The 21749-nt window shown below is 60.2% G+C and overlaps 2 protein-coding genes across 2 annotated transcripts; one reads left to right on the top strand and one right to left on the bottom strand.

The window, feature by feature from the left end:
- Nucleotides 1–1619: 1619 nt before the first annotated feature.
- TMPRSS4 (transmembrane serine protease 4) lies at nt 1620–11418 on the top strand. The gene is given in 15 exon segments (XM_055695892.1): nt 1620–1864; nt 1866–1890; nt 5667–5697; nt 5780–5893; nt 6046–6131; nt 6133–6199; nt 6307–6436; nt 7734–7835; nt 7962–8002; nt 8577–8736; nt 8997–9163; nt 9380–9475; nt 9628–9767; nt 9940–10089; nt 10386–11418. Coding segments are annotated over 15 exon segments (1566 nt in total). The 3' UTR covers nt 10398–11418.
- Nucleotides 11419–11517: 99 nt separating this feature from the next.
- SCN4B (sodium voltage-gated channel beta subunit 4) lies at nt 11518–19978 on the bottom strand. Its single transcript, XM_055695893.1, has 5 exons — nt 19812–19978; nt 15762–15925; nt 14845–15070; nt 14428–14557; nt 11518–14306 (listed from the first exon to the last, which is right to left on the bottom strand). Exons 1-5 carry the CDS (start codon nt 19864–19866, stop codon nt 14213–14215), a joined length of 669 nt encoding a protein of 222 aa, XP_055551868.1. The 5' UTR covers nt 19867–19978; the 3' UTR covers nt 11518–14212.
- Nucleotides 19979–21749: the final 1771 nt, after the last annotated feature.

Genomic DNA, 21749 nt, shown 5'->3' with positions numbered 1-21749 from the left:
CTGTGGCATGCAAGTTCTGAGCCCAGCTCCCCGCTGTGGCACGCAGCCCCTCACACCACTTTGCAAGCTGAAAGCTCCCACTGTAGCGCAGGGCAACCTCCTGTACAAAGCATGTGGCTGACCCTGCTGGCTGCCACTGCCCATTCTCCATCCCATAATCTCTAGGAATTGCATGGACCATATGGGCAGGAGCCGAGATCGCAGTCTGCTGATCCTCCTGGGGGCTAGATCCTCACGAGTGAGCATGGGGAAAGTGTCCCTTACCTGCAGAGCCACATGCAGATGTCAGGATCCCTGGTCCAGGCAGAGTCCCAGGGGGGATAACAGGATCCCTGCTGCGGCAGGGGCGAGCTGGCGCAGGTGCCTGGCCGAGGAGCTGCAGGTCCAGGATGCTCCACAGCAGCAGCTCACCCCGTCCGTTGGGAAAGCTTGATTACAAAAGGAGGAGACAGTAATTAGCTGCTCAGCAAATCCTGCACACCCATCGCTTCCAGCATGAGTCTGCCAAGGCCAGGCTTGCCAGCCAGGGGGCCGACTGCAGCCTCCATGACCCCAGCCCGCTCCCTGCACCGGCCTTTGCCCAGCCAGAGCAAGTAGCTCCTGCACACCTAAGCCTAAACGCCCATCCTGCCCAGTGCTGCCAGCGGCAGGCTAAAGCAAGCCGCGCTTCATCCCAGAGTGATCGTTCCTGGACATGCAACCCAGCTTTGCATCAGACGCGCACAGCGCCGGGAGCAGCCTCAGCACCTGCCTATGGGACAGCATGACCCTGAAACAGGGCTGGGGGCTGTGAGAGCCCCTCTCCCAGCCCCATCTTGTGCAACAAGCTCAGCCAAGCCAGGTCAGCTGCTCTGCAAAGGGACAGAGGTTTGCCCGAGAAGGGCATGGCCATCCCTGAGCTTGCACTGCGGTCTCCCACTTGCGGACCCAGCCTCAGCACCAAGTCCACTGACCCAGATGGATAGCAGGCCTCTGTAAATCACCATGAACAGCCCAGGAGCATCCCAGTGGCACAGGAATCGGCAGTCAGCATCACTCAGCGCTGCTGTACCACAGCAGGGACAAAAGCCAGGGAGAAAGAGGGTCCCAGCGGGTGAGTAAGGGAGTCTGGAGGGGCCACGCTCCAGCCCTCTGCCCTGCCCAGCTTGCCGGGGCACCCCAGGGAGCAGTGACTCCATACAGCCTGCCCAGGACAGCAGCTGCTCCCGTGCAGCCAGACACCCACCTGTGACCCCAGCCTGCACGGCAATCCCAGAGGTAACCTGCCACAGGCACCTGCTCGCTTTCCTTCAAACTTTCCTGCCAGCCGTGGCCTGGGACTGATGGGGACACACAGACGGAGTGACCTGAGAGACAGGAGCGGAAAATGGCCCGGTAACCTCACGCATAAACTCTTCTCTCCTTTCCTCCTCCACCTACTAAAACCTCTGTTTAAAAACAACCCGTTGCAACGCGGAAGAGACAGACAAAGAGCGGGATGGCCGCGGTTCCTCTTATCATCGGGAGAGGAGCGGGGCATCCTGCTCTGTCAGTCAGTTCACTCCTGATAAGCTATTTTGTGACAGCAGCTCTGCAGGTGAGTCACCCTCCAGTGGCAGATGCTCAGATTGTTGCGGGTAATGGTGCTGCTGATAGACCGGTGTTATATTACAATACAAATCATAATTCCTGTTTCACAACTCCTGTTGCGGGTTTTAAGGAGTGCTCGGGCGGTCCTGCCCCAGTGCTAGCACAGCGCGGGCAGAGCAGCACAGGCACGGGGCGGGGGGAGCATTGCCAGCCCAGGGTTCCCTGGGCATCGGGGTATCCACAGCCCCCCTGTCTCCCACACTGGAGGATATCTGCTGGGTTTCTGCAGGCAGAAGACCGCGTCAGAGCTGGATGAATATGGTAAGTTACTGACAGCTTCACCCCCTCCCTGCGCATCAGCCCCCAGCCCCAGGAGCTGGTGGCCGGCACCCCACAGCTGGCTGCGCTTGCAGCCCAGGTCTGCCAGGAGCAGTTTACTAGTGATGAGGCAGCCCAGGCTCAAAAGAGGTGCTGCAGCTTGGCCCCAGCTTCCCGCAGCATCTAGGCACGGAATGATTTTACTTGTCTCTCTCAACTCCCCACCGTGGCTGTTGGATGTGGCGCTTGGCTCTCCCCGTGAGCTCTCGCTCCCACATTTCTCTGTGGCTTGCCTTGGCCCTCTCCCAGACCGGCAAGCAGACAGGTAAGGCAGCACGTCTCACAAGTCTGCTTGCCAAGGGGAATGTGCCCTTCTGGGGCGTCCTATCCCCCAGCCCTGGGAAGGCAATGCCTGGGCAAGAGCCTGGCCCCCCTGCCCCATAGCACACTCCTGCCACGGGACTGCTGGTCCCTCTGCTCAGCAGGAGGGACACACTCTGCTTGGCTTCCTACGGCACCTTTTGCAAGCAAAACCATGGCCACCAAGCCCCAGCCTTGGCATGCAGTCCTAGGAGGAAAAGGCTTCCTTAATAGAGTGCAGCCACGTACAGCCTGGGCACCGTAAAACCCTCCACCAGCAACACCCCAGGCCGTCAACCCCTCCAGGGTGGGAAACTCACCCCCTTGCACAGCAGTGACAGCTATATGCACCCATGGGTTAAATCCCCTGCAGCCAAGGATTTAGCCCTGGATCCGAGCACCCTGCACCCTTTGAAGCTGGTCAGAGTATCCCACCTTTCCTCACGCAGGAGCAGCTGGCACAGCTACTCAGCGCACCACAGCACCTTTCAGCCACACGCTGTGGGGGGCAAACGGCACAAGCCCAGCTGCACCCCAGCTGGCCAAGCCTGCTGCCATGGCACAGGTGCAGAAGGTCACCAGGAGACCATGGGTCATGGACTGGCATTTGCACAGCTGGAGTGGACTGGCTATAGAGGCATTAATGTGCTTCCAGAGAAAAGGGCAAGGGAGCTCCATTAGTTACTGTAGCCTTGAGTTCTCCAGGAAATCATGTGCTTCCACTCCATGAAGGAGCTGGCACACATCGCGCCTTGCTTTGAGTTAACCAGTGCAGCTCGTGCTTGTAGGGTGGTTTTGAGAGCAAGTGGGCGGTCATGGAGAGGCAGCACCAAGCTATGAATCGGTTTGAAACAGAGGAAGTTCATGAGCTGAACAAAATGCAAAAAAAAAAAAAAAAAATCAACAGTGGGCAATACCTTCTCTAGGTGGGAAGGTGGCCGGCATCACAGCATCAGCCCCACTTGTGCCTGCACCAGACCTGCACAGGGCTCTCGGGAAGAAGCCCGATACCACACGACGTGATGGGCACAAGCACAGGCAGCCTGCGGGCAGGCAGGGGCAGCTGTGCACTGCGGGGCCCCTCGGCCACAGCGCTCCAGCCGTGCCGTGCAGTCTGGAGGAGCCATCCTGGCTGGGACCGTTCCCAGAGGGAACCGTTAGCATCCCATTATCCGGGCCATGCCTGGCCCAGGCCCACGGTGACACAAGAGGTCAGCATGAGGAAGGACCAGCCCCACATGCCCTCGGCTGCACCGGAGGACGTAGCAGGGAGCAAGCCGAGCAGGCGTTACAAAACTCCCAAGGCTCCTACAGGCACCGCGCGCAGCAGATAAGCAGCCAAGGTGGGAGGTCTGGGAGACACGCTCTGCTTCCCACCCTGCCCTCCTGCTGCCCGCAGGTCCCCGACTCCCTACCACCCCTGGGATCCCTGGTAGCACCGCAGTGTCTTTACAGGAGCCAAAAAGACTTGAGGGGCTGTGCAGAGCCCATCAGGGGCTGGGTGCTTGCCGCGACTTGCCCACGCTCGGCATCGGTGCCAGGCGAGCCCTGCCGTTTGGAGAAAGGCCCCGGCATTGCTGGACGGCTGCACGCTGGGGCACAGCCACATGCCCACAGCCCTGCCAGCACCAGGCAGGAACCGGTCCTGCCCTGCACAGGTCACTTCTTGTTCCCAGCCTGGGGAGCAGCCAAAACCGGCAGCCCAAGCCATGCAGTGGGGCTGCGACGGGGAAGTGACAGATCCCGGCTGGGCGAGGGGCAGTGACAGCTGAGCTAGCAGCACATTAAATCCAAGCTATCTTTGCATTAACCCACAAATAATCGCTTGGCACTTGCCTGTAAAATCCTGCTGGTAGAGCCTTTGTGCATGGCTCAGCACACCCAAACAGTGACCCGGAGAGGAAGGGCTCCACCACTCCCTCCAACCCACTGCGGGCTGGAACACGGCCCCATTACAGCCAGACCATGTCCCCAGTCTCACTGCACCATTCTTGGTTCTTCAAAGCCCCAACCTCCGAGCCCTGGAATGGCACAGGGTCCCCTGTTGCCATCTGAGACAGCAAACGCCATCATCTCCATCCCTCTGCTGCCCAGAGAACAGTGTGCAGCTCCTGAGGCTCAGCAGCCAACAGAGCAAAGGCTTCCAAACCCCAAACTCTCCTGAATTGTGCTCCTGGATCTGTGCATTTATTGCCGTGGTTTTAATTTTCCTTACCTCTGTTCATGCTGGGTGCAGGCTCCGCAACGAAGTTAATCTTACCTGTTGTGGTAGTGTCCAGAAGTAACAGCTAAGGAAAAGAGCTCACTCGTGGGGCTGGAAAGGCGTTCAAGGGAAAAGTGAGCGTGCTGCTTTCTGCAGCCTCGGCAGCGGAGCGGGAGTACGTTCTCAAGCCACAAGATGCCAGGGAGCAGCCCAACAGCACAGCACATGCATGGCTGCAAACCAGGGCAACAGAACTGTGCAGTGCCCACCTGAAGCCCCCTCAGAGAAGCTCTGAGCTTTGCTCAGCATCAGCCCAGACACCAAGGATGGGGGCAATGGCTGGCTGCTGCAGCTCACGGGTCCATTCCTACTGCAGTTGGGCATCTCCCATATGAAAAGATATTACAGGCAAATAAAGCTGAAGAGGTCAAATGGGATCAATGCCTTATTCATCACTTGCTCCAGCGCTGGCTGCTGCCAGGGCTGTGTTTACTGCGTGTCCTAGCAGCAGCACAGCCCTCCCTCCCCACCCTGAGAGCCCTTGTTCCCACGGGCTGGGCTGGTTTCTCCGCTGGCTCCCGCAGCGTGCGGGGGAGGGCTCGGGCTGTGCCACTCGGTTTCTGACCCCGTGCTAGGGCAGCCGAGGGACACAACCCCTGTTGTGACATGTCCGGGTGCCACAGCCCTGCAGGCGCATGTATTTTGACTCAGGGTTTCGTGGCACATCAGAAAGTGCCTCTTGCATGATGCCTATGACTTTATAAGCCTCTGGTGCATGAATGACAGTAACTCCATAGCATTAATAGCCAATTACTGAAATTGCACAGGAGGCATTCACAGGAACTCCATAGTCGGTGACCCCAGGTGACAGCACAGCCAAGTGCTGTCACAGGACATGCCACCCCCCAACTACTGCCGTCTCCATTCCCAACAGCTCTAAAGCAACCTCAGATGTAGGTTGGGGCCATTTCCCTGCTAATCCTCCCGGTGGGCCTCAAGCAAGACACTGCAGCCCCTCTGTGCCTGCCCAGGCTTGGCTGACCCTCCACCTTCGCTGGGCTGCCCTCCCCAGACTGGCTGGTCATGTTCACCATGCACTTGGCACAGGAATTACCGCAGGGCCAACTAGCCACGCTGCTACAGACCCTTCCCACTTGCCAATGGCTTTTTGCCTGAAGTTTCAGCTCAGTAACTGGTTTTCCCCTCTGGTTTGCAGGATTTAGCCACTGAGCAGCTGAACGGCAGAGGTAATATACCTATGGGAGCTGGGGGTGCAGATGCTGCCAGGCTGGGCTTGGCAATGCAGGGCCACGCTCCCCTGTGTTGTAGGTCCCAGCACAAGACGCAAAACCTCCGTGGTGCTGGAGTCCTTCAAGCGGATCGGCATCCTCGTCCTGGCAGCGGTGCTCAGCCTCGCCTGCCTGGTTGCAGTTGGCTTCCTGGGTACGGCTCCTGCTCTGGTCTCCTCTCCCCCCTCCTTTTGCAAGCCACATCTCAGCAAACACAGCTCAGGAGCCAGGGCTGGCTCTGCCACCCTCTCACCAAGCCTGCCCAGCAGTGTGAGCTCGGTGCTGAGCTTCCCCCTTTCCCTCTAGTCAAGATTTACCTGGACTACCACTACTTCTTCTGCAAGTCGCCTCTGAAGCTGGTGCCACTGCAGCAGGTGTGTGATGGGCAGGTGGGACTGTCTGGAGGGCGAGGATGAGGCCAACTGTCCCCAGTGGGTTCCTGAGGGACCACCAGCTGAGGGTGAGTCCAGGACACCTTGCTAGAGCTCTGGAGGGGCTGGGCTGCTGTGGCAAGCCTCTGCCTGCTAAAGCCACCTGTGACAGAGCTGACTTTGTGTCTGCCTCCAGCCCGTGTCTCCAAAGACAGATCCATCCTGCAGGTGCTTAACAGAAACACAGGAGCCTGGTCCTGTGCCTGTCACGACCACTTCAGCCTGGTGCTGGCGAAAGCAGCCTGTGAGCAAATGGGCTACAGGAGGTACATGGCTGCTCTCTCCACACCCCTCTCGCCTGCTTTATCTATCCCTCTCCCACAAAAGTTCTCCTTGAGCAGGGCTCTGCTTACTTACAAAGCACTTAAAACTCCGCACTAATGGTTTCAATCCATCCCCACCACGCAGAGCACTCTGCATCCCCAGGAGCTGGCTGGGCTTCACTCTAGAAGCCCCTGGCAGCTGGCCACGTCAGCACCGTACTACACCCGCTGCCCCTTGCTCTTGTCCCCAGCCCACGGGCACCCTGCCCTGCTCCTCACCTCACACACACACCCTCCACAGTCACCCACGCAGCAGGGATGCCCTGCAGCTCCCAGCAGCGTGCGCTCACCTCGCTCGAGTGGGTGCAGAGCTCAGACTGGGTTCCTCAGCCCAGGTTCCCACTGCCGATGGAGCCCACCCAAAGAGGGGCACAGGGCACTGTGCTCCCCTTTTAAAGCCCCAGGAGAGCAGCAGCTGGCCAGGGGGTGGGTGCTGCACAGCTGTGGGCAGGGCTGGGTCCCTCTAACTGTGATGGAGCTTCATGTCACCCACCTGTGTCTGCCTGGTGTGCTGCCCTGAGCTAGTGGTGAGTTTGGAGAGCTGCATTCAGCTGGTTAAAGCTGAGATTTGGGGAAATAGCTTGCTAGCCCTGTGTGTTTGGTATCAGCCCTGCATTAAGGGAGAGCTGGCGTTAAGTTGGGGGTATACTAGGGAGAAGGTGGGTTCTGATGTTCAGGCTCCTCTAGGAGCCCAGACTGAGCCCAAGATGGTATTTGCTAAGAAGTCAGGGATTGAGACTTTGAGCACAGCTCCAAATGTCACAACAGCAGGGACCCCCCGAGGTCCCCTGGGAGCCACCTCCCCGAACAGCAGGGAGTAGTCTCCCTTCCTTCTCCCATCCCTGCTCCTGAGCTCAGTGGCCAGTCCCCCCATCCTGCCCTGGGCCCTTCAGGGCTGTGGCACTTCCCTCTTTCAGCATCCCTGTGTCCCTGTCTCAAGGAACCTCCTTTTTCTGTGGGGTCTTTTGCTCACTGGTGCAGGGTCCACATTCCCTTCTCCAGCTCCTGCTCCCTCCCTGTCTCAGCAGCTTTTTCTTGGGGCCACGGGCAAACATTTAGGACCTATTTGTACAGCTCTGGAACTGGGTGATGCCACTTTGAGCCAAACCCACTGAGTTTCCAGGCTCCCAGAGATGCTCCGGCACCAGTGCCTGTCCTCTCCCAGCACTCATGTCCTGCTGGTAGCGTGCCTGGGACCTCAGAGTGTGCTTGCTGACCCGTGCCCCCCCATGTCTTTCAGCACCCCGACGTTTGGGGCGGTGCAGGCAGGTGCAGGGCAACCCCTGCCTGCCCGAGAGGTCGTGCTGAGCAATGGCAGCCTGCAGGTGCCCGAGCCGGGCAGGTGAGTGCTGGGGCTGTGCAGGAGGTGGCTGCCGTGCCCCTCGCCCTGCACGGGACCCTGCCATGCCTGGCCACGGAGCCGGAGCATCTTCTCTGCTGAATCCAGCCCTTTTCCTCCCTCTTGCAGGAAATGCCTCTCTGGATCGGTTGTTTCGCTCTTTTGTTCCAGTAAGTATCACGATGCCGTTTACACCTCGCGGGCACACAGGGTGCCGCTCCAGGCCCTCATTCCTGGCATGGCACCGGGTGCTGTGCTGCAGCTGCGAGAGCCTGGCTCTGGCCCAAGCCCTGGCCCTCCGCAGCTCCCACACCGTTTGCCCAAGAAAAGTCAGATTTAATTACTGCTAACCTTCTTGTTAAGCCAGTATAAACCTCTCGGAAATGAAACACCTAAGAGAGGCTTAACCAGCTGCCAGGATAGGTTTACTTTTGCTAATGAATTACCCTGATAAAACTAATCCGCCTGGTGGGCTGGGAAAGGCAGGGAATGGATGAACCCATCGCCTGGGGATGATGTGCAGGGAGCGAAAGGGAGTGTTCCAAGTGGCCCACAAAGGGGTGACAGGCAGTGTCACGGGGCGGGGGGGGGTGTGTGAGGCACCGGGGCCACACTGTCCACCCTGGGAGGCATGGGAGCCTCCATCCCTGCTCAGCCCCGAGGATGGAGGGCAGCGCGGGTGCTCTTTCTCTCTCCGCCGCCACAGCTGACGTGTTCCTTTGTCACTGCTCCGCCTGGCAGAAGACTGCGGGGAGAGCGTAAGGACGCCACGCGTGCTGGGTGGGAGCCCGGCAGCCATCGAGGCTTGGCCGTGGCAGGTCAGCTTGCAGTACAGAAAGGAGCACATCTGCGGGGGCAGCATCATCGACCCTAGCTGGGTCCTGACGGCAGCGCACTGCTTCAAGTGAGTCAGCGACCTCCCCGCTGCAGCGCGCCCCTCAGCCAGGGCTGGTCACGCGTGGCCCTCGACTCCAGCTTGAGTCCCTCTGGGTTTCAGCCACGTGTTGTTTAAATGTCCCATGTCTGCACAGGGCTTTGTGCCCCTTGGTCTGACGCAGCTGACTGCTGCGGAGCAGGGCAGTGCGTAGGCAGGGCTTTGCTGCCTGTCCCTGCAGCAGAGTCGCAGAGGGAAGCGAGGGGAGCAATAACGATGTCTGTGCACAGGAACAACCCCGTCATCCAGAGCTGGCGCGTGAAGGCTGGCTCTGATCTCCTCTCGGGTGCTGCCACCCTTGCTGTGGAGAAAGTCTTCCTAGCTGAGGTGACACCCACATCTCCCAAGGACGGTGACATTGCCCTCGTGAAGCTGCAGTATCCCCTGCGTGTCTCAGGTGAGACGTGGCACACACCTTGGAGCAAGTCCTGAATGTCTTCTGGTGGCACTAAGAAGCCGGCTAGGACAGCAATGCCCCAGGTGGCACAGCGGGGCCCATGCCTGAGCGGTGCCTTGCCAAAAGCACAGCAGGGATGCGCCCCTGACCAGTCTGGGCAGGGGCACCTTTCCTGCAAGCCCCCCCAGACATCTGCACCTCACCTCTCCCTCCCAGAGAGCAGCAAGCCCATCTGTCTGCCCTATTTCGACGAGGAGCTGGCGCCAGGCACCCCCCTGTGGGTGATAGGCTGGGGCTACACGCAGGAGCACGGTGAGTGGGACAGCATGGGGGCGAACAGGGGGCTGCCCCCGGGGTGAGGACAGAGACACCCCCAGCATCATGCGCAGGAGGTGGGACACCGATAGGCTCCCTCCTCACCTGGGGCTACTGGGGACCCCGGTAAGTGGCCACGTTTTGCACAGGCAAGCTGTCGGAGACCCTGCAGCAGGCAGAGGTGGGACTCATCGACAAGGAGAGCTGCAACCGGGCTGCCTACCACGGGGAGGTCACCGAGAAGATGCTGTGTGCCGGCCTGCCCCAAGGCGGGGTGGACACCTGCCAGGTGGGGGCTGCCTGGTCCAGAAAGAGGGGGTGGGTTGCTTTGCACCCGTTAATGAAATAGCCCCTTCAGGGAAGAGCTGTCCTGGGAAATGGCTGTGAGCTGCGGATGTGAGCACCGTGCTGGGGGCCGGGGGCGGTCCTCAGCCCCGGCTCGGACGGTTTGTCCTTTGCAGGGGGACAGCGGCGGGCCCCTGCTGTACTCAGGCAAGCACTGGCAGGTGGTGGGCATCGTCAGCTGGGGCCAGGGCTGTGGGACCCCCAGCATACCCGGCGTCTACACCAGCGTCCGCGCCTACCTCAACTGGATCTACGGTGTCTGGAGGGTCAGTGCCATTGCTGCAGCAGCATGCAGGGCTGCGCTATCCTGCAGGTTTCCTGGGGACGGTGGGGAAGGGTTAGGGCCCCCTCGGTGGCTTTGCACAGAGGGGAACCACGCCAGTGGCATGCAGCGTGGCTGCAGGGCTGCAGGCAGCCAGCCCCCTTCTGTGCGGGAGCTGAGCCAGCTCGTGCGAACAAACTGTTCCTGAGCACAAGGAAGAAAGTGCTTGCATCTTCCTCCTGGTTTTGGCTGCCCTTTCAAATTTCTTGCAATTTCTTCTCTTCCATTCTCTGCTTCCAGTCGGAGCTCTGAGACCTGCCGGGACAGGTCCTTCGCGCCTCCCCAAGCCTCCCTCCCCATCCCTACGTGCCTGGCTGTCTCGGCTCTGGCAGCAGCTGGGAAATGGATCTCAAGGCACAGAAGGTGAGCGGTGCATCCCAAATCCTGGCCGGCAGGCTGTGATTTAGCGTGCCAGAGGTCAGCCAAGGAGGCAAAGGGCAGCTCGGAGTGATGGCCACTGATACCGTGAAAGAATCTGACCGGCTCAAGCTCCCTTCCGGAGAAAAATTAATTTATTGCCCTGTGCTGACCCTGCTGTGGCAGGAAGGCTCCTGTGGGGCTAAGCTGCTGTTTGCTTACTACTGTTATACAGAGAGAATTTATGTTTGTGCTGTAGACTATCCGCATTAAAAGAAAGTATTTGTTTTTTCATGCAGCCTCTTGAAGGCTTTGTCCCTCTTGCTTGCAGGGGTACGTTTTGCAATACCCTGCGCTGCTGCTTTCCCAGCCCAAGGCAGGGTTTATTTGCTGGCTCTCGTGAATAAGCTGTTCCTGCACACAAGGAGGAAAATGCTGTGTGGACCTCGGCCAGTCAGACAAGCTGATCGGAACTGGGTCAGTTTAAATTACTGTAAACAAACAGGGTCATTAAGCGTTATTTTAAATCAATTTTTCTAGCATAGCATCAGCCCCAGCAGAAATCGGGGCCGTTCTCATGCAGCGTGCAGGGAGGGATCCTGCTTTCCAGGCAGCTGCGCTCAGAGCTTTTTGCACAGGGAAATACCCCCAGGCACCCCCAAAAACTGCCCCTCCAAAGGCAGCATGACAGCCCCATCCCATGTCCCACCGGGGGCCAGCTCCCCACCTCCAGGCACCCACAGCCCCTGAGCTCCAGTGGGCAATGCACACCCGTGGGTGCTGGGAAGCGGCACCCAGCCCTCGCCCCGGGGTGTCTGAGGGGCTCGGCAGGGTGAAGGCAGAGCGGTGGCAGTCACCCACCCTGGGACAAGCAGCTGCAGAGAATGGACATGACCCAGGCTCTGCACACAAGAGAAACGCTGCTGCCCTTTGCCTCGACACGGTGCGGCGTGCCTGCCCAGCGCGTTCACGGTAAGCCTAAACAGACACCCCCAGCAACCCAAACTGGAGCAAGTTTCTCTAGTAAACATAAACTTTATTTCATTCAAGGCAAAGCTAACTAAACCTCTACAGTGCAAAAATGTGCTGTAAGTCATCGCACAGCATGTTGTACACATCCTGTGTCTATTTGCAGGTATCTCCTACATGTATTTATATACGCTTATACACATACGTGCGTGGCACAGCACACGCCTCCGGCAGGGCCTTCTCCCCCACACACCCTGGAAAGCCTCTGCAGAACCCCCAAAGCCCTTGTGACAGCAGGGACCCCGCAGGCGCTGGCACAAGCTTCCAGGGCAGCCTGCTCCCCTGGAGCCCCCTGCGCTGCATACAGCACCCGCACACATATGCGTATAGAATTACATTTGAAAAACTGCTTATGTTGACTTTTTCCATCAAGCCAGAGAAGTAATCCATGCATAGTACAGCATTGCATATCCTGGTGGTAAGTGGAACCGTGTCCAGATACCATCTAAAAAAGGCCAACAGGTTAGGACAGCTAAAAATAGTTCTTTAAAAAAAATCTCTTCCTCCCTTCACTGTCCTCTCCCATGGGAGGTCTCCTCCAAGGATGGGCTGGGGGTTCTCTTGGGGCAGCTGGGAGGTCTCACGCCTTCCCACCCACTCTCCTGATGACAATGGTATGTTAACGATACTTTGCATTTACAGAGTTCCTTTCGCCCCAGGATCTTGGAGCACTTTGCAAAGCGATGCAGGGAGCCTCACACCTCCTGTGAGGTAGGTCAGATTTACTGTCCCCAATTTACAGATGGAGAAACTGAAGCACAGAGATTTGTCTGAGGGTCCCACAGATCCTCAGAGAGGGGACCGAGATGCTGTGGACCTGACTCCCACCGGCTCGCCTAACCAGCAGCCGAGGAAACCTGCCTGTAGCTGCCTCCTGTCCCCAAGGCACAGCCCCGCTCCGGCGGGTGCCAGCCAGCCCTGCACCCGGACGGAGGATGCAAGGTGCCCTCCGGACCACCGTCCATCCCCACGAGCTGGCAGGCGGGGTGTGACCTCTCCCACAACAGTCTCCAGAGAAGGCAGCACCTCACCTTTCCTTGCCCACCTCACCCACCGAATCCTCGCCTGCCCTCCACCCCAGCACCGCTGTCGGGGTGCAAGCCCCTGCAGCTGGGGAGTCATGGCTCAGCTTTGATTCCCGATTTCGAGTGGGGACAGGGGCCCCACTGACAGACACCCACAAATAAAAGAGAAATAGGGAACAAATCATGTTGTAAAGGACGTTGTCAACTGCAGTTGTAGGATCAGCTCACTCCCTTCACGTCTCACGTCCTGCTACAGCCCTTGGGAAGGGGGCTGGGTTGCCTGAGTCCCCACTGCGAGTACCCTTTGAAAAGAGCCTCTGGCTTTCTGTGGCACCCCTCATCCGGGGATCTCCAAGCACTTTACAAATGTTAGCCAAGGAAGCCTCACAACAACCCCTGTGAGGTAGAGCAGTATTATTATCCCCATTTTACAGATGGGGAAACTGAGGCATGGAGAGGCAGAGCGACTTGCCCAAGGTCACCCAGCGGGCCGGTGGCAGACCCAGGAGCAGGCTGGTGCAGCCCTGGCCCAGCTCCCCTCGCCAGGGCTTGACCGTACTCCCTCCCTGCATCGCGGATGGAGTGCCACAGTTTTCCTCAGGTGAAAGGGAAACGCACTCAGCTGTTTTCCCACTGGAGTCTCATATAAAAAATATCCGCGTAACGAGTTAAGCCGTGGCGAGTCAGCATCGAAAGCATCGCTGCTCTGAGTGCCGAGCTTTAAAAAGAGGGGAGGAGGAGCAAGAGCAGCAGCACAAACCCTGGGAGCACCTCTGCAGCAGGCTGGCTGGGGGAGAAGCCCCCCGCTGCCCCCCCGGGGGATGGCCCTGTGCAGGGGCAGAACGAGTGTGACAGGTGGAGGCTACCCCACCATGGGCCAGCAGTGACACTGGGGCACCCCCAGCCCTGCCACAGGAGGGACCGAAGCACCTCGGGGTCAGGCTGCACCACGGCAGCGTGGCACCCAGCCCCTGCTGGGAAGAGATGACAGCCCTGACAGCAACGGGCCTTGCACCAATTTGGTTCTCAAGTGTGCTTAACCGGAGAGCTGAAGCCAAGCCCCCTCACCACCGCCCCACTCCCACCCTCCCTCCTGTGCCGGACCCGTGAGACATGCAGCGCAGGCAGGAGCCTCTGGCTCTGCGGCAGGTTTCGTGCACGCTTGCTCTGCTCCAGAAACCTTCTGTATGAGGCAGGCAGCTCCTGCCCGCCCCAGCTCAGCATCGCCGGAGTCAGACAAGATGCCCCAAGCTCCTCGCAGCCTCTACCCCGCCAGGCTCACCGGCATCCCCGGCAGCCCATCCTCCCACACCCCTGGGAGCGCAGCGTACGTGGCGCAGCGCCTGCCCAGCCACAGACCAGGGTACACCCCAGCACCCAGCCCCTTTCTGCCTGCCCAGCACCCTCTTGCCTTCAGTCAGAGCAGAGCAAGCGGCACCCTCCATCCCGGCGGCATCCCAATCCAAGTCCGCAAGAAGCTCCCAGTCCCCGTGGCAGCCAAAGTCTTTTCCGAGAAGCAGTGCAGGTTGCAGGCACGTGTGTAATAGAAACACGTCTCAAGCATTGGCAGTTTGGAAAGAAAACAAAAGGGAAAGGCTTGTCCCCCTGCCCGCTCTCCCCACTGCTGCGTGGGCTGGGGCTCGGGGCGCCGCTGCTTCATGCCTTTGGTGGTGCTTTTTGTTCTGCCTTGGAGCCAGCCAAGCCGTTCTCGGTGTTGTCATTCCCTGACGAACTCACGAGACACTCCTTCCTGGGGGAGAACACACAGCCCATTGATACCCTTGGCCCCCTTTGCCATGACCCCAGCCCTGTGCAGCCCTGCCCCATGGCAGCACCCGCCGAAGGGTGCTGGGACCATCACCCGCACTCACTTCCCATCCTGGGTCTTCTTGATGATGAACAGGACAACCCTCTTGATGAGCATGAAGAGGATGAGGAGGCCGATGAGCCCCCCCACAACGCCCACGATGATGAGCGTCACAGTGTTGTCTGTCTCCACCACTGCAGAAGAGAAGGTGCTGAGGGGCCTCAGGAGGGAAGCACGGAGCTCCCAGCTGCACAACCCCCCCCCCCCCCCCCGAAAAGCAGCGACCCCCTCACCAGCAGCTGGCCCACAGCACAGAGGGGCACAAGGCCCAGACTTGACCTTCAGGGATGCCATCTACCTCCAAGAAGCCAGGACACCCCGTGCAGCACCACAACCATGACCCACGGTGGGGTTAGCGTGTATCTGCATGCCCACCCCCCAGCGCCACTCACGGGGCGCAGCAGCCCTGGCTGGCACTTACTCTTGTGGACCACCGTGAGGAAGATGGTGGCATTGTGCTCCGCGTTCTTCTCCTTGGGGTTCTTGACGTAGCAGGTGTATTTCCCAGCATCACTGAACTCCACGTTCTTCAGGACAATGGAGATGTTGTTTTCCTTCTTGGTCGTCGAGCCGACAAACTCAACCCGTGGGTTGCGCCCCACGAGGAAGGGCTCTGAGGCTTTGTTCTTTATCTGGCCATGGTAAATCTGCAGAGGCAGGGATGCAGGATGAGGGATCAGCTGGACAAACCCAGGGGAGGAAAAGGCTCATGCTCTCCTGCTGATGCTCTGCCCCACATCTGCACGCACAGACACGCACGGTCCAGTGTCCCGGCCACCCCGCAGCAGCAGGAATGGCTGTGGAGGGCGACCGACACGCAGCACACCCGGGAAGCAGCAGATCCCTCTGACTTGCCGTGCAGCAATGTCACGGACCACGCAAAAGGTGGGAGAAGCCCCAGGCAGAGAGAGTCCCTTTGCTCTAGGGCCACACAGGGCTGGCCAGCCCTCCTGCTAAGGAGTTGAACAGCGGAATATTCTCAGCAGGAAGGAAATCTATACACAACCTTCAGTATTTCAGAGCAAGCGCAGGAGGAGAAAATTAACCATATTTCACCCAAAGTGCAGGCTTGCACCTGAACAACTGATTTATGACTAATTTAGGAAAAGAAATGAGCCTGTGGGCAGCAGAAAATCCAGACCAGCTTTGTGGCAAAAGCACAAATGTGCCAGGAAATTTGAGTTACCCTGTTTGCACAGCCCCCTCCCCCCAGAGCTGGAGAGACTCTGAGGGACAGGCACCCGGCAAGAGGAGAAAGGGAACTGCAGTGCTGGTCTGTACTAGGAAAGGACAAAAGGACCTGCTGGGAAAACAGGCAAAGCCCGGAGAGCCACCCACCATCTCTGTCGAGTTGAAATACCACGTGAAGATCAGGTTGTGAAAGCCTATGCAGGTGGTGAAGGTGCAGGGCAGCAGGACATCGGAGTTATTTAGAGCCATCACAGTGTTGGTCTTCCCCACTGACACCTCCAAGGCAAAGGCGATGGCAACGACATGCAAACCTGGCAGGGAGAGGAGAGGGGAGAGTGAGGACCGGCATGGCACCCTGGGGGCAGATGGGGCAGGGAGAAGAGGTGCCACTTCTCCCCTACAGCAGCCCAGCCTCCAGCTCCAGCACTGGCCACAGTGGGGTTCCCCCCCCCCAGGGAGCACGTGGGGGGCAGTGGGACTCAGCCATCGCTCCCCTAGGTCTGGCTCCCAGCTCTGTCAGGCATCATCCTCATCCTCCTCCTCCTCCTCCTCCTCCCAGCAGCCTCAGTGCAGGGGCTCGAGCCCAGCTCTCCTCCCCTCCCAGCACCCAGGGATGGGTTTGTTACCCTGTGTCCCCTTTGGCTGCCGCGGCAAGAGCAAACGCGCCTGTCCCCATCCCCAGGACAGCTCGGCAGAGATAGGGGACCCGCTCCTGGAGGAACAGCAGGGGCTGGCTGGCACCCACAGAGATAAGGAACCATCATATCACCACGAATAAAGTATGCAAATGAAAACCCTGATTTGCATGTTATCCACAAGGCCTTCAGCTAAACCTTAAAGGGGGGAATTAAAAAAAAAAATAAAAAGCCCAAAGCATAGCAGAGCTCTCTGTTCTTCAAGCAGGGAGCCCGAGCACTGATTAGCATTGCCATCCTGGATGCCTGCCACGCGGTCCGTCCCTCGCCCCAGCCAAGGGCTCTCGGCGAGCCAGTGCAGCAGGCTCCTTCCAGCGCCTGTGCAGACCTCCGGAGCGGCACCCCCTCACGCCTGCCTTGCAGAGCTTCATCTCCTGCTGTGGCTGACAGATGACCTTCAAACTGCAGAACACAGCTCTCCCGCTCCTCTCCTCCCCGTTAGCAGGGAGAAATGCATCGAGGAGCAGGTATGAGCCCAGATGCGAGAGCCAGGAGCGTGCCTGAAAGCTCCCAGGGTCCCACGCAGGGGACTGGCATCGCAGCCCTGTGCAGCAGGCTAGGCCAGCAGTGTCCACGTGGACCCTTGCCTGGGGGCACAGGGGTGCTTTGCTTTGGGTCAGGGGAACAGCCCCACTCCCCATGCCCATCCCACTTGTATGATGTGGTATGGGCAAGATGTGCCACAAGCCAGCAAAGCACCATCCTCCCCTTTCCCAGACCTCAGCCGCCAAAGGGACCCAGCCATCCCTACAAAGCTTTCCCTGGGCAACCTGGCAATCAAAACACAGGGGACACAGCTCTTCCCAGAGCTACAAGCTGGTCCCCAGTTCCACTGACACCTTAACTTTGGAACCACTGCTCTCAGCTTCAGATTCGCGTCTCTCTGCAGCCGCTTCAGCTGCTGATTTATTCTCCCACACATGCCTGTGCTAACAACTCCCCAGGCACGTCGCAGCCCAAGCCAAGCCTGAGAGCCCTGCATCCTGGGCTTCGGGCCCTGCTGCAGTGCTGCATTGCAAGCACTGCAGGGAAGGAGTTACTTAACTTTACAAAGAACCACTTTTTGTTTTGCTTGAGAGGCTGAGCTAACGTCAGGGAGTGGTTCCCACCAGATGGAGGTCTCCTGCAGTTCTCAGGCTCAAAGACCATCCCTGGGAAGGCTACAGAGGGGACTTCACAGCCAGGAGTGTCCCAGGGGAATCATACTGCTACTTGGAATAAGACCTAGCAGCGGGATGCCTGGCTCTGCAGGTATGCCTGAGCAGGCAGGGTGCTGCAAGCAGACAGTTACTTAGAGGAAAGATGATTCCTTGCAGCTTGTAACACTTTTAATCCTGTCTACCATCGTTATAACATCATGAACATAATCGGAATGTGTGGGGTAAACGGAGGCTGATCTTGTTCCTGTCATGCTGTGGTCTCAGGAAGACAGAATTGACATGTTACCGCTAAATAAAGCACAGAGAAAAACACATTGGGAGGCTGGGAGATTACTGACTGAACCTGCCACAACAGCTGCCACCGTTACTTTTCTGTGTGCCCAAAGCTGCTGCACTTTGCATCACCACAGTCCCAAGCTTCAGTCCTCAGGGCAAGCCCCTCCAGGGTTCCAGGCTGCCTCCTGACCTGCAGGCACGACCCCTCCCCAAGAGACAGCGAAGGGGAACCGGGGAGCAGTCGCTCCTGCTGTGGCCAGAGCCCTGGCTGCCTGCTCCTTGCTTTTGCAGAGGGTGAGCCCCTGGGACAAGCCCCCCCGCCCCAAAGGGGTTGCAGAGCCACTGAGTGATGTGCAATAGTGCTGGGCGTGCAACCCAGGACCCAGCCCCAGGAACAACAGCCCTCCAGCCCAGGCCAAGGCCCAGAGCAAGACTTTCCCCCCTGGGTTGCTGGCTGCCCCCCACTTGTCCTGCAGCCTGCCAGGAACCCCGCCTGGGAACCACTGCCTTAATGCAAAGGGCACATGGGATTCACCTGAGAAGCCATGGGACACCTCCAGCATCTGTGAGAAAGCTGCTCGGTAAAAACTCTCATTGTCCATAAAAATCAGCATGACCTGCTGGCACAGACAGCAAGCCATGCCCAGCGGGCTGGCCAGGCTCCTCTCCACCCGGGGTAGGGGGGAGAAGCCCCCAGGCCAACCTGAGCTCAGGCACTATGTGCTCTGGCAGAGGACCCGCGGTCCTCACCCCTCCCACGGGCACCAACAGAAGAAGCCGTGCTGTGGCTCCTCGATGCAGCCAGGAGCCTGCTGCCACTCCCTGGGGAGCACAGCATCCCCAAAACACATGGAGAGACCTGTCCAGATGTTCTCCCCATCCCACCCACCCCCCTTCAGGCTCCCAGCCCACTGGAGCAACCTGTGGAACAAGGTTCCCACCTCCATGCCCTGGACCCCAGACCCCCAGGTGCCCGGATCTCCAGCATCTCCCCTACCACCGCACTGCCAGCCCCACACTGCAAGTAGCATGTGCAGCACCTGCCTTAGGAGGCACTTCCAGCCAGGTACCAGCACCCCGATCCTGCAGCAAGCCTGGTAATTCCACGTCTTTTCCTGTCTCCAGCTCACTTAAACTTAAGAACTATGCCCTCCAAAACGCCTCCCAAGGGAGTTTCCCAACAGCAAGTGCTGCAGAGGCAAGCCCTTGGCTCCAGGCTCTCTGCGCCCATCGACACGAGGATGACCTGCGTGAGCAGAAGTGCAGCCGGTGTGTGAGGGCTGATGCAGGTGGCTTGGAACCGGCCGCGGGGGCTGCAGCCGGGAGGGGACGGCCACCAACTCCTTCCTCCAGCCTGCAGGTCCCGGGCATCCCCGGCCACGGGTCTGGGCACCACGCTCCGAGCAGCGGCCCTGCGGTGTGGGGCTCGTCGCCGCGCCGGGGAGAAGCGCATGCAAATGGTCGCTTTAGAAAATGAACCGTAAAAAGAATGACCTGTCGGCGGGCGTGCTGGCGTTGAAGCAGTGCATTGCCTCCCTACGGCTATTGCCCCGGTTCCCGTTAGCAGGCAGGTAGCCGTGGTCCCTGCTCGCAGAGCAGCTGAGCAGAGCAGGGCAAAGCGGGATGCAGCCGCAGTGCTCACGGAGGAAAGCCCTGGCGATGTTAGCGACTGCTGCAGGCAGGGCAGGGGGCTGGAGCCGGGATTTCAGAGTCCGCTCGCGGACTCGGCTGTGAAGTCACCTTGGACAAGTCACTTATCCTCAGTGCTCCGGACACTCCGTCTGCAGAGCAGAGATAACTGCGTTAGCGCCTGTGGACGGCAAATTCATCGCAGCAGCAGCAGCAGCAGCGGCGGCAGCAGCAGCAGCAGCAGCGTCCGATTCCTTGCGGCGCGGGCGGGCCAAACGCAAAGCAGCGGAGCGCCCAGCCAGGGACCCCCGCTCGGGGACACGAGGGGTCGGCTGGACCGGGGGTGCCCGCGGGCAGGGTCCCCACCGGCGGCCCGCGGGGCGCAGCAGGACGCGGCGGTACCCGGGGAGCCCCCCGCAGCCCCCCGCGCCCCTTACCCAGGAGCGCTGCCAGCGCGGTGCGGCGGCGGGCGGCGGCTGAGCGCGGGGCCATGGCTGCGGAGCGGTGCGGAGCGGTGCGGAGCGGTGCGGAGCGGTGCGTGCTGGCCCGCACCGCCCGGCTCTGGCCGCCCCCGCGGAGGGCGAGCGGCGCCGGGCGGAGCCGCGCCGGGCGGGGCCGGGCTGCGCCCTCCTCCGCGCCCCCCCGGTCCTCCGCGCCCCCCCGCGCTTCTCCGGCCCCCCCGGTCCTCCGCGCCCCCCCGCGCTTCTCCGGCCCCCCCGGTCCTCCGCGCCCTCACGCGCCGCGCAGCCGCCCCCCGCCCCCCCGCGCAGCCCTGCATGTGCCCCCCCCGTCGGCCCCCCCAGCTCCCCCATGACCCGCGGAGGGGTGGGCGCAGCGGAAAGGTCCCTGCGGGGCGCCACTGGCCACCTTTGGAAGGGGACAAAGTCCCGCCAAGGCTGGCGGCTGCTCCTGCTGCAGCCTGGGGACACGGGCCTGGGGCTGGGCTCGAAGCCGATGCACCTCAGCAGGGCGATGCCACCAGCCCCCTGCCCTCCAGGGCACCCCAGCGGCCCCGAGGTGGGCAGTGGGCAGCCCTGCGGCCACCAACAGGGCGCAGAGCCTGTCACCGGTGGGCGAGGCTGCGGGAATACCCCCGGCACCAAAGGGAACGCTGCGAAAACTTATTTTTCTCACCACCGGCATGTTCCAGCGTAATTGGCTGCACGTAAGTTCACGTCTCAAGAACCTTTTTGCTCCGCCACATCCATTAGAGCTGACCTCAGTGGCCACATCCAACGCACCGCGGGAGGGACGCGCCTAATGGAGGCCCCCGGTGAGGTGGTGTGTGAAGGCAGCGCTTTGCCTCTGCGGCCAGGTCCATTAGGCAGCCAGACCCCGGTGCCAAGCAGCAATTTGCTGGAGGTGATGTGTCCTGGGAACAGGCATGGCGGGAAGGGGAGGAGGTGCTGCCGCGCTCGTGGTGCAGGAACAGCACTGGCCGTTCCGCCAGGCCATGGTCCTGGCTGGCACAAGGCACGTGTCCCGGCAAGGCTCACCCCGAATGCGGCCCCAACAGCCTTGCTTCATCTCCGCGTGCAAGCGGTTTGCCTGCAGGGGTGCTGCCTGGGGCCCTGCATGTTGGGGTGCCGTGGCCGTCAGCTCCAGGGCACTTTGAGAGACACCCCAGGCCCCCGCAGCTCACTCTCCTTCCCACCTGGCCAGGAGCATGAAGCGGGAAGGAAGGAGGGAAAGCAGGAGGCATGGGGGCATCCTAGGGGACCCTGAGAGGATGCCAGCAGTGCCTGTGGGTTGAGGAGTGCAGGCTGCAGAGCTGGCAGCAGAGACAGGAAAAGTACAGGCAGAGTGGGCAGCGCCGGCAGCCGACGCTGCGGGAGTGGTGTGGAGAGTACTGCTGATGCAGCAGAAGGTGTCTTGGCAGGGAGCTGTGACAGATACAGCCAGGTGATGGATACGGCCAGGTGATGGATATGGCCAGGTGAGTGGAGCCACCAGAACTGGTGACCAGGCAAGCGGTGTGCCGAGACAGGAGGAGGAGTGCTGCATCTGCTGGAGCCTTGCTCATGGTGAGGGGGGTGGCGCACCTCTGAGGAGCAGCTAGGCAGCGAGGTCCAAAGGGGTGGAGGGACGCCTGTTATCCCTGCAAGGGTGCATGATGGCTGCGAGGGCCATGGTCACAGGCACTGAAGCGGGGGGTGGATGAGGCTGAGGCTGGGCCCTCCAGCATCCAGCAGGCAGGACCAGAGACCTGCAGCGCTGGGCACCAGGAACAGCAGCCCGGTACCCTGGGGCAGGGAAAGGCCATTACATGCAGAGGACTCCCTCCTGGGATGCTCAGGTGTCTGCCAAGTTTGCTTCCAAAAAGGTGGGTCAAGCTGGAATGGGTTTGGCCAAACTGCCATCATGATCCCCCCAGC

Source organism: Falco cherrug, chromosome 17 (genome assembly GCF_023634085.1).
Source record: "Falco cherrug isolate bFalChe1 chromosome 17, bFalChe1.pri, whole genome shotgun sequence".
NCBI classification, from domain to species: domain Eukaryota; kingdom Metazoa; phylum Chordata; class Aves; order Falconiformes; family Falconidae; genus Falco; species Falco cherrug.
This window is presented reverse-complemented; position numbering and strand designations above follow the sequence as displayed.

What these genes read in the sequence shown, in the direction of transcription:
- SCN4B (XM_055695893.1), bottom strand. Translation starts at nt 19,866, where the DNA reads ATGGCCCCGCGCTCAGCCGCCGCCCGCCGCCGCACCGCGCTGGCAGCG. An exon ending in CCTCACGGTGGTCCACAAGA is followed by an intron (nt 14,558 to 14,844) that starts GTAAGTGCCAGC and finishes TCTCTTCTGCAG; the next exon opens with TGGTGGAGACAGACAACACT. An exon ending in AAGAAGACCCAGGATGGGAA is followed by an intron (nt 14,307 to 14,427) that starts GTGAGTGCGGGT and finishes GTTCTCCCCCAG; the next exon opens with GAAGGAGTGTCTCGTGAGTT.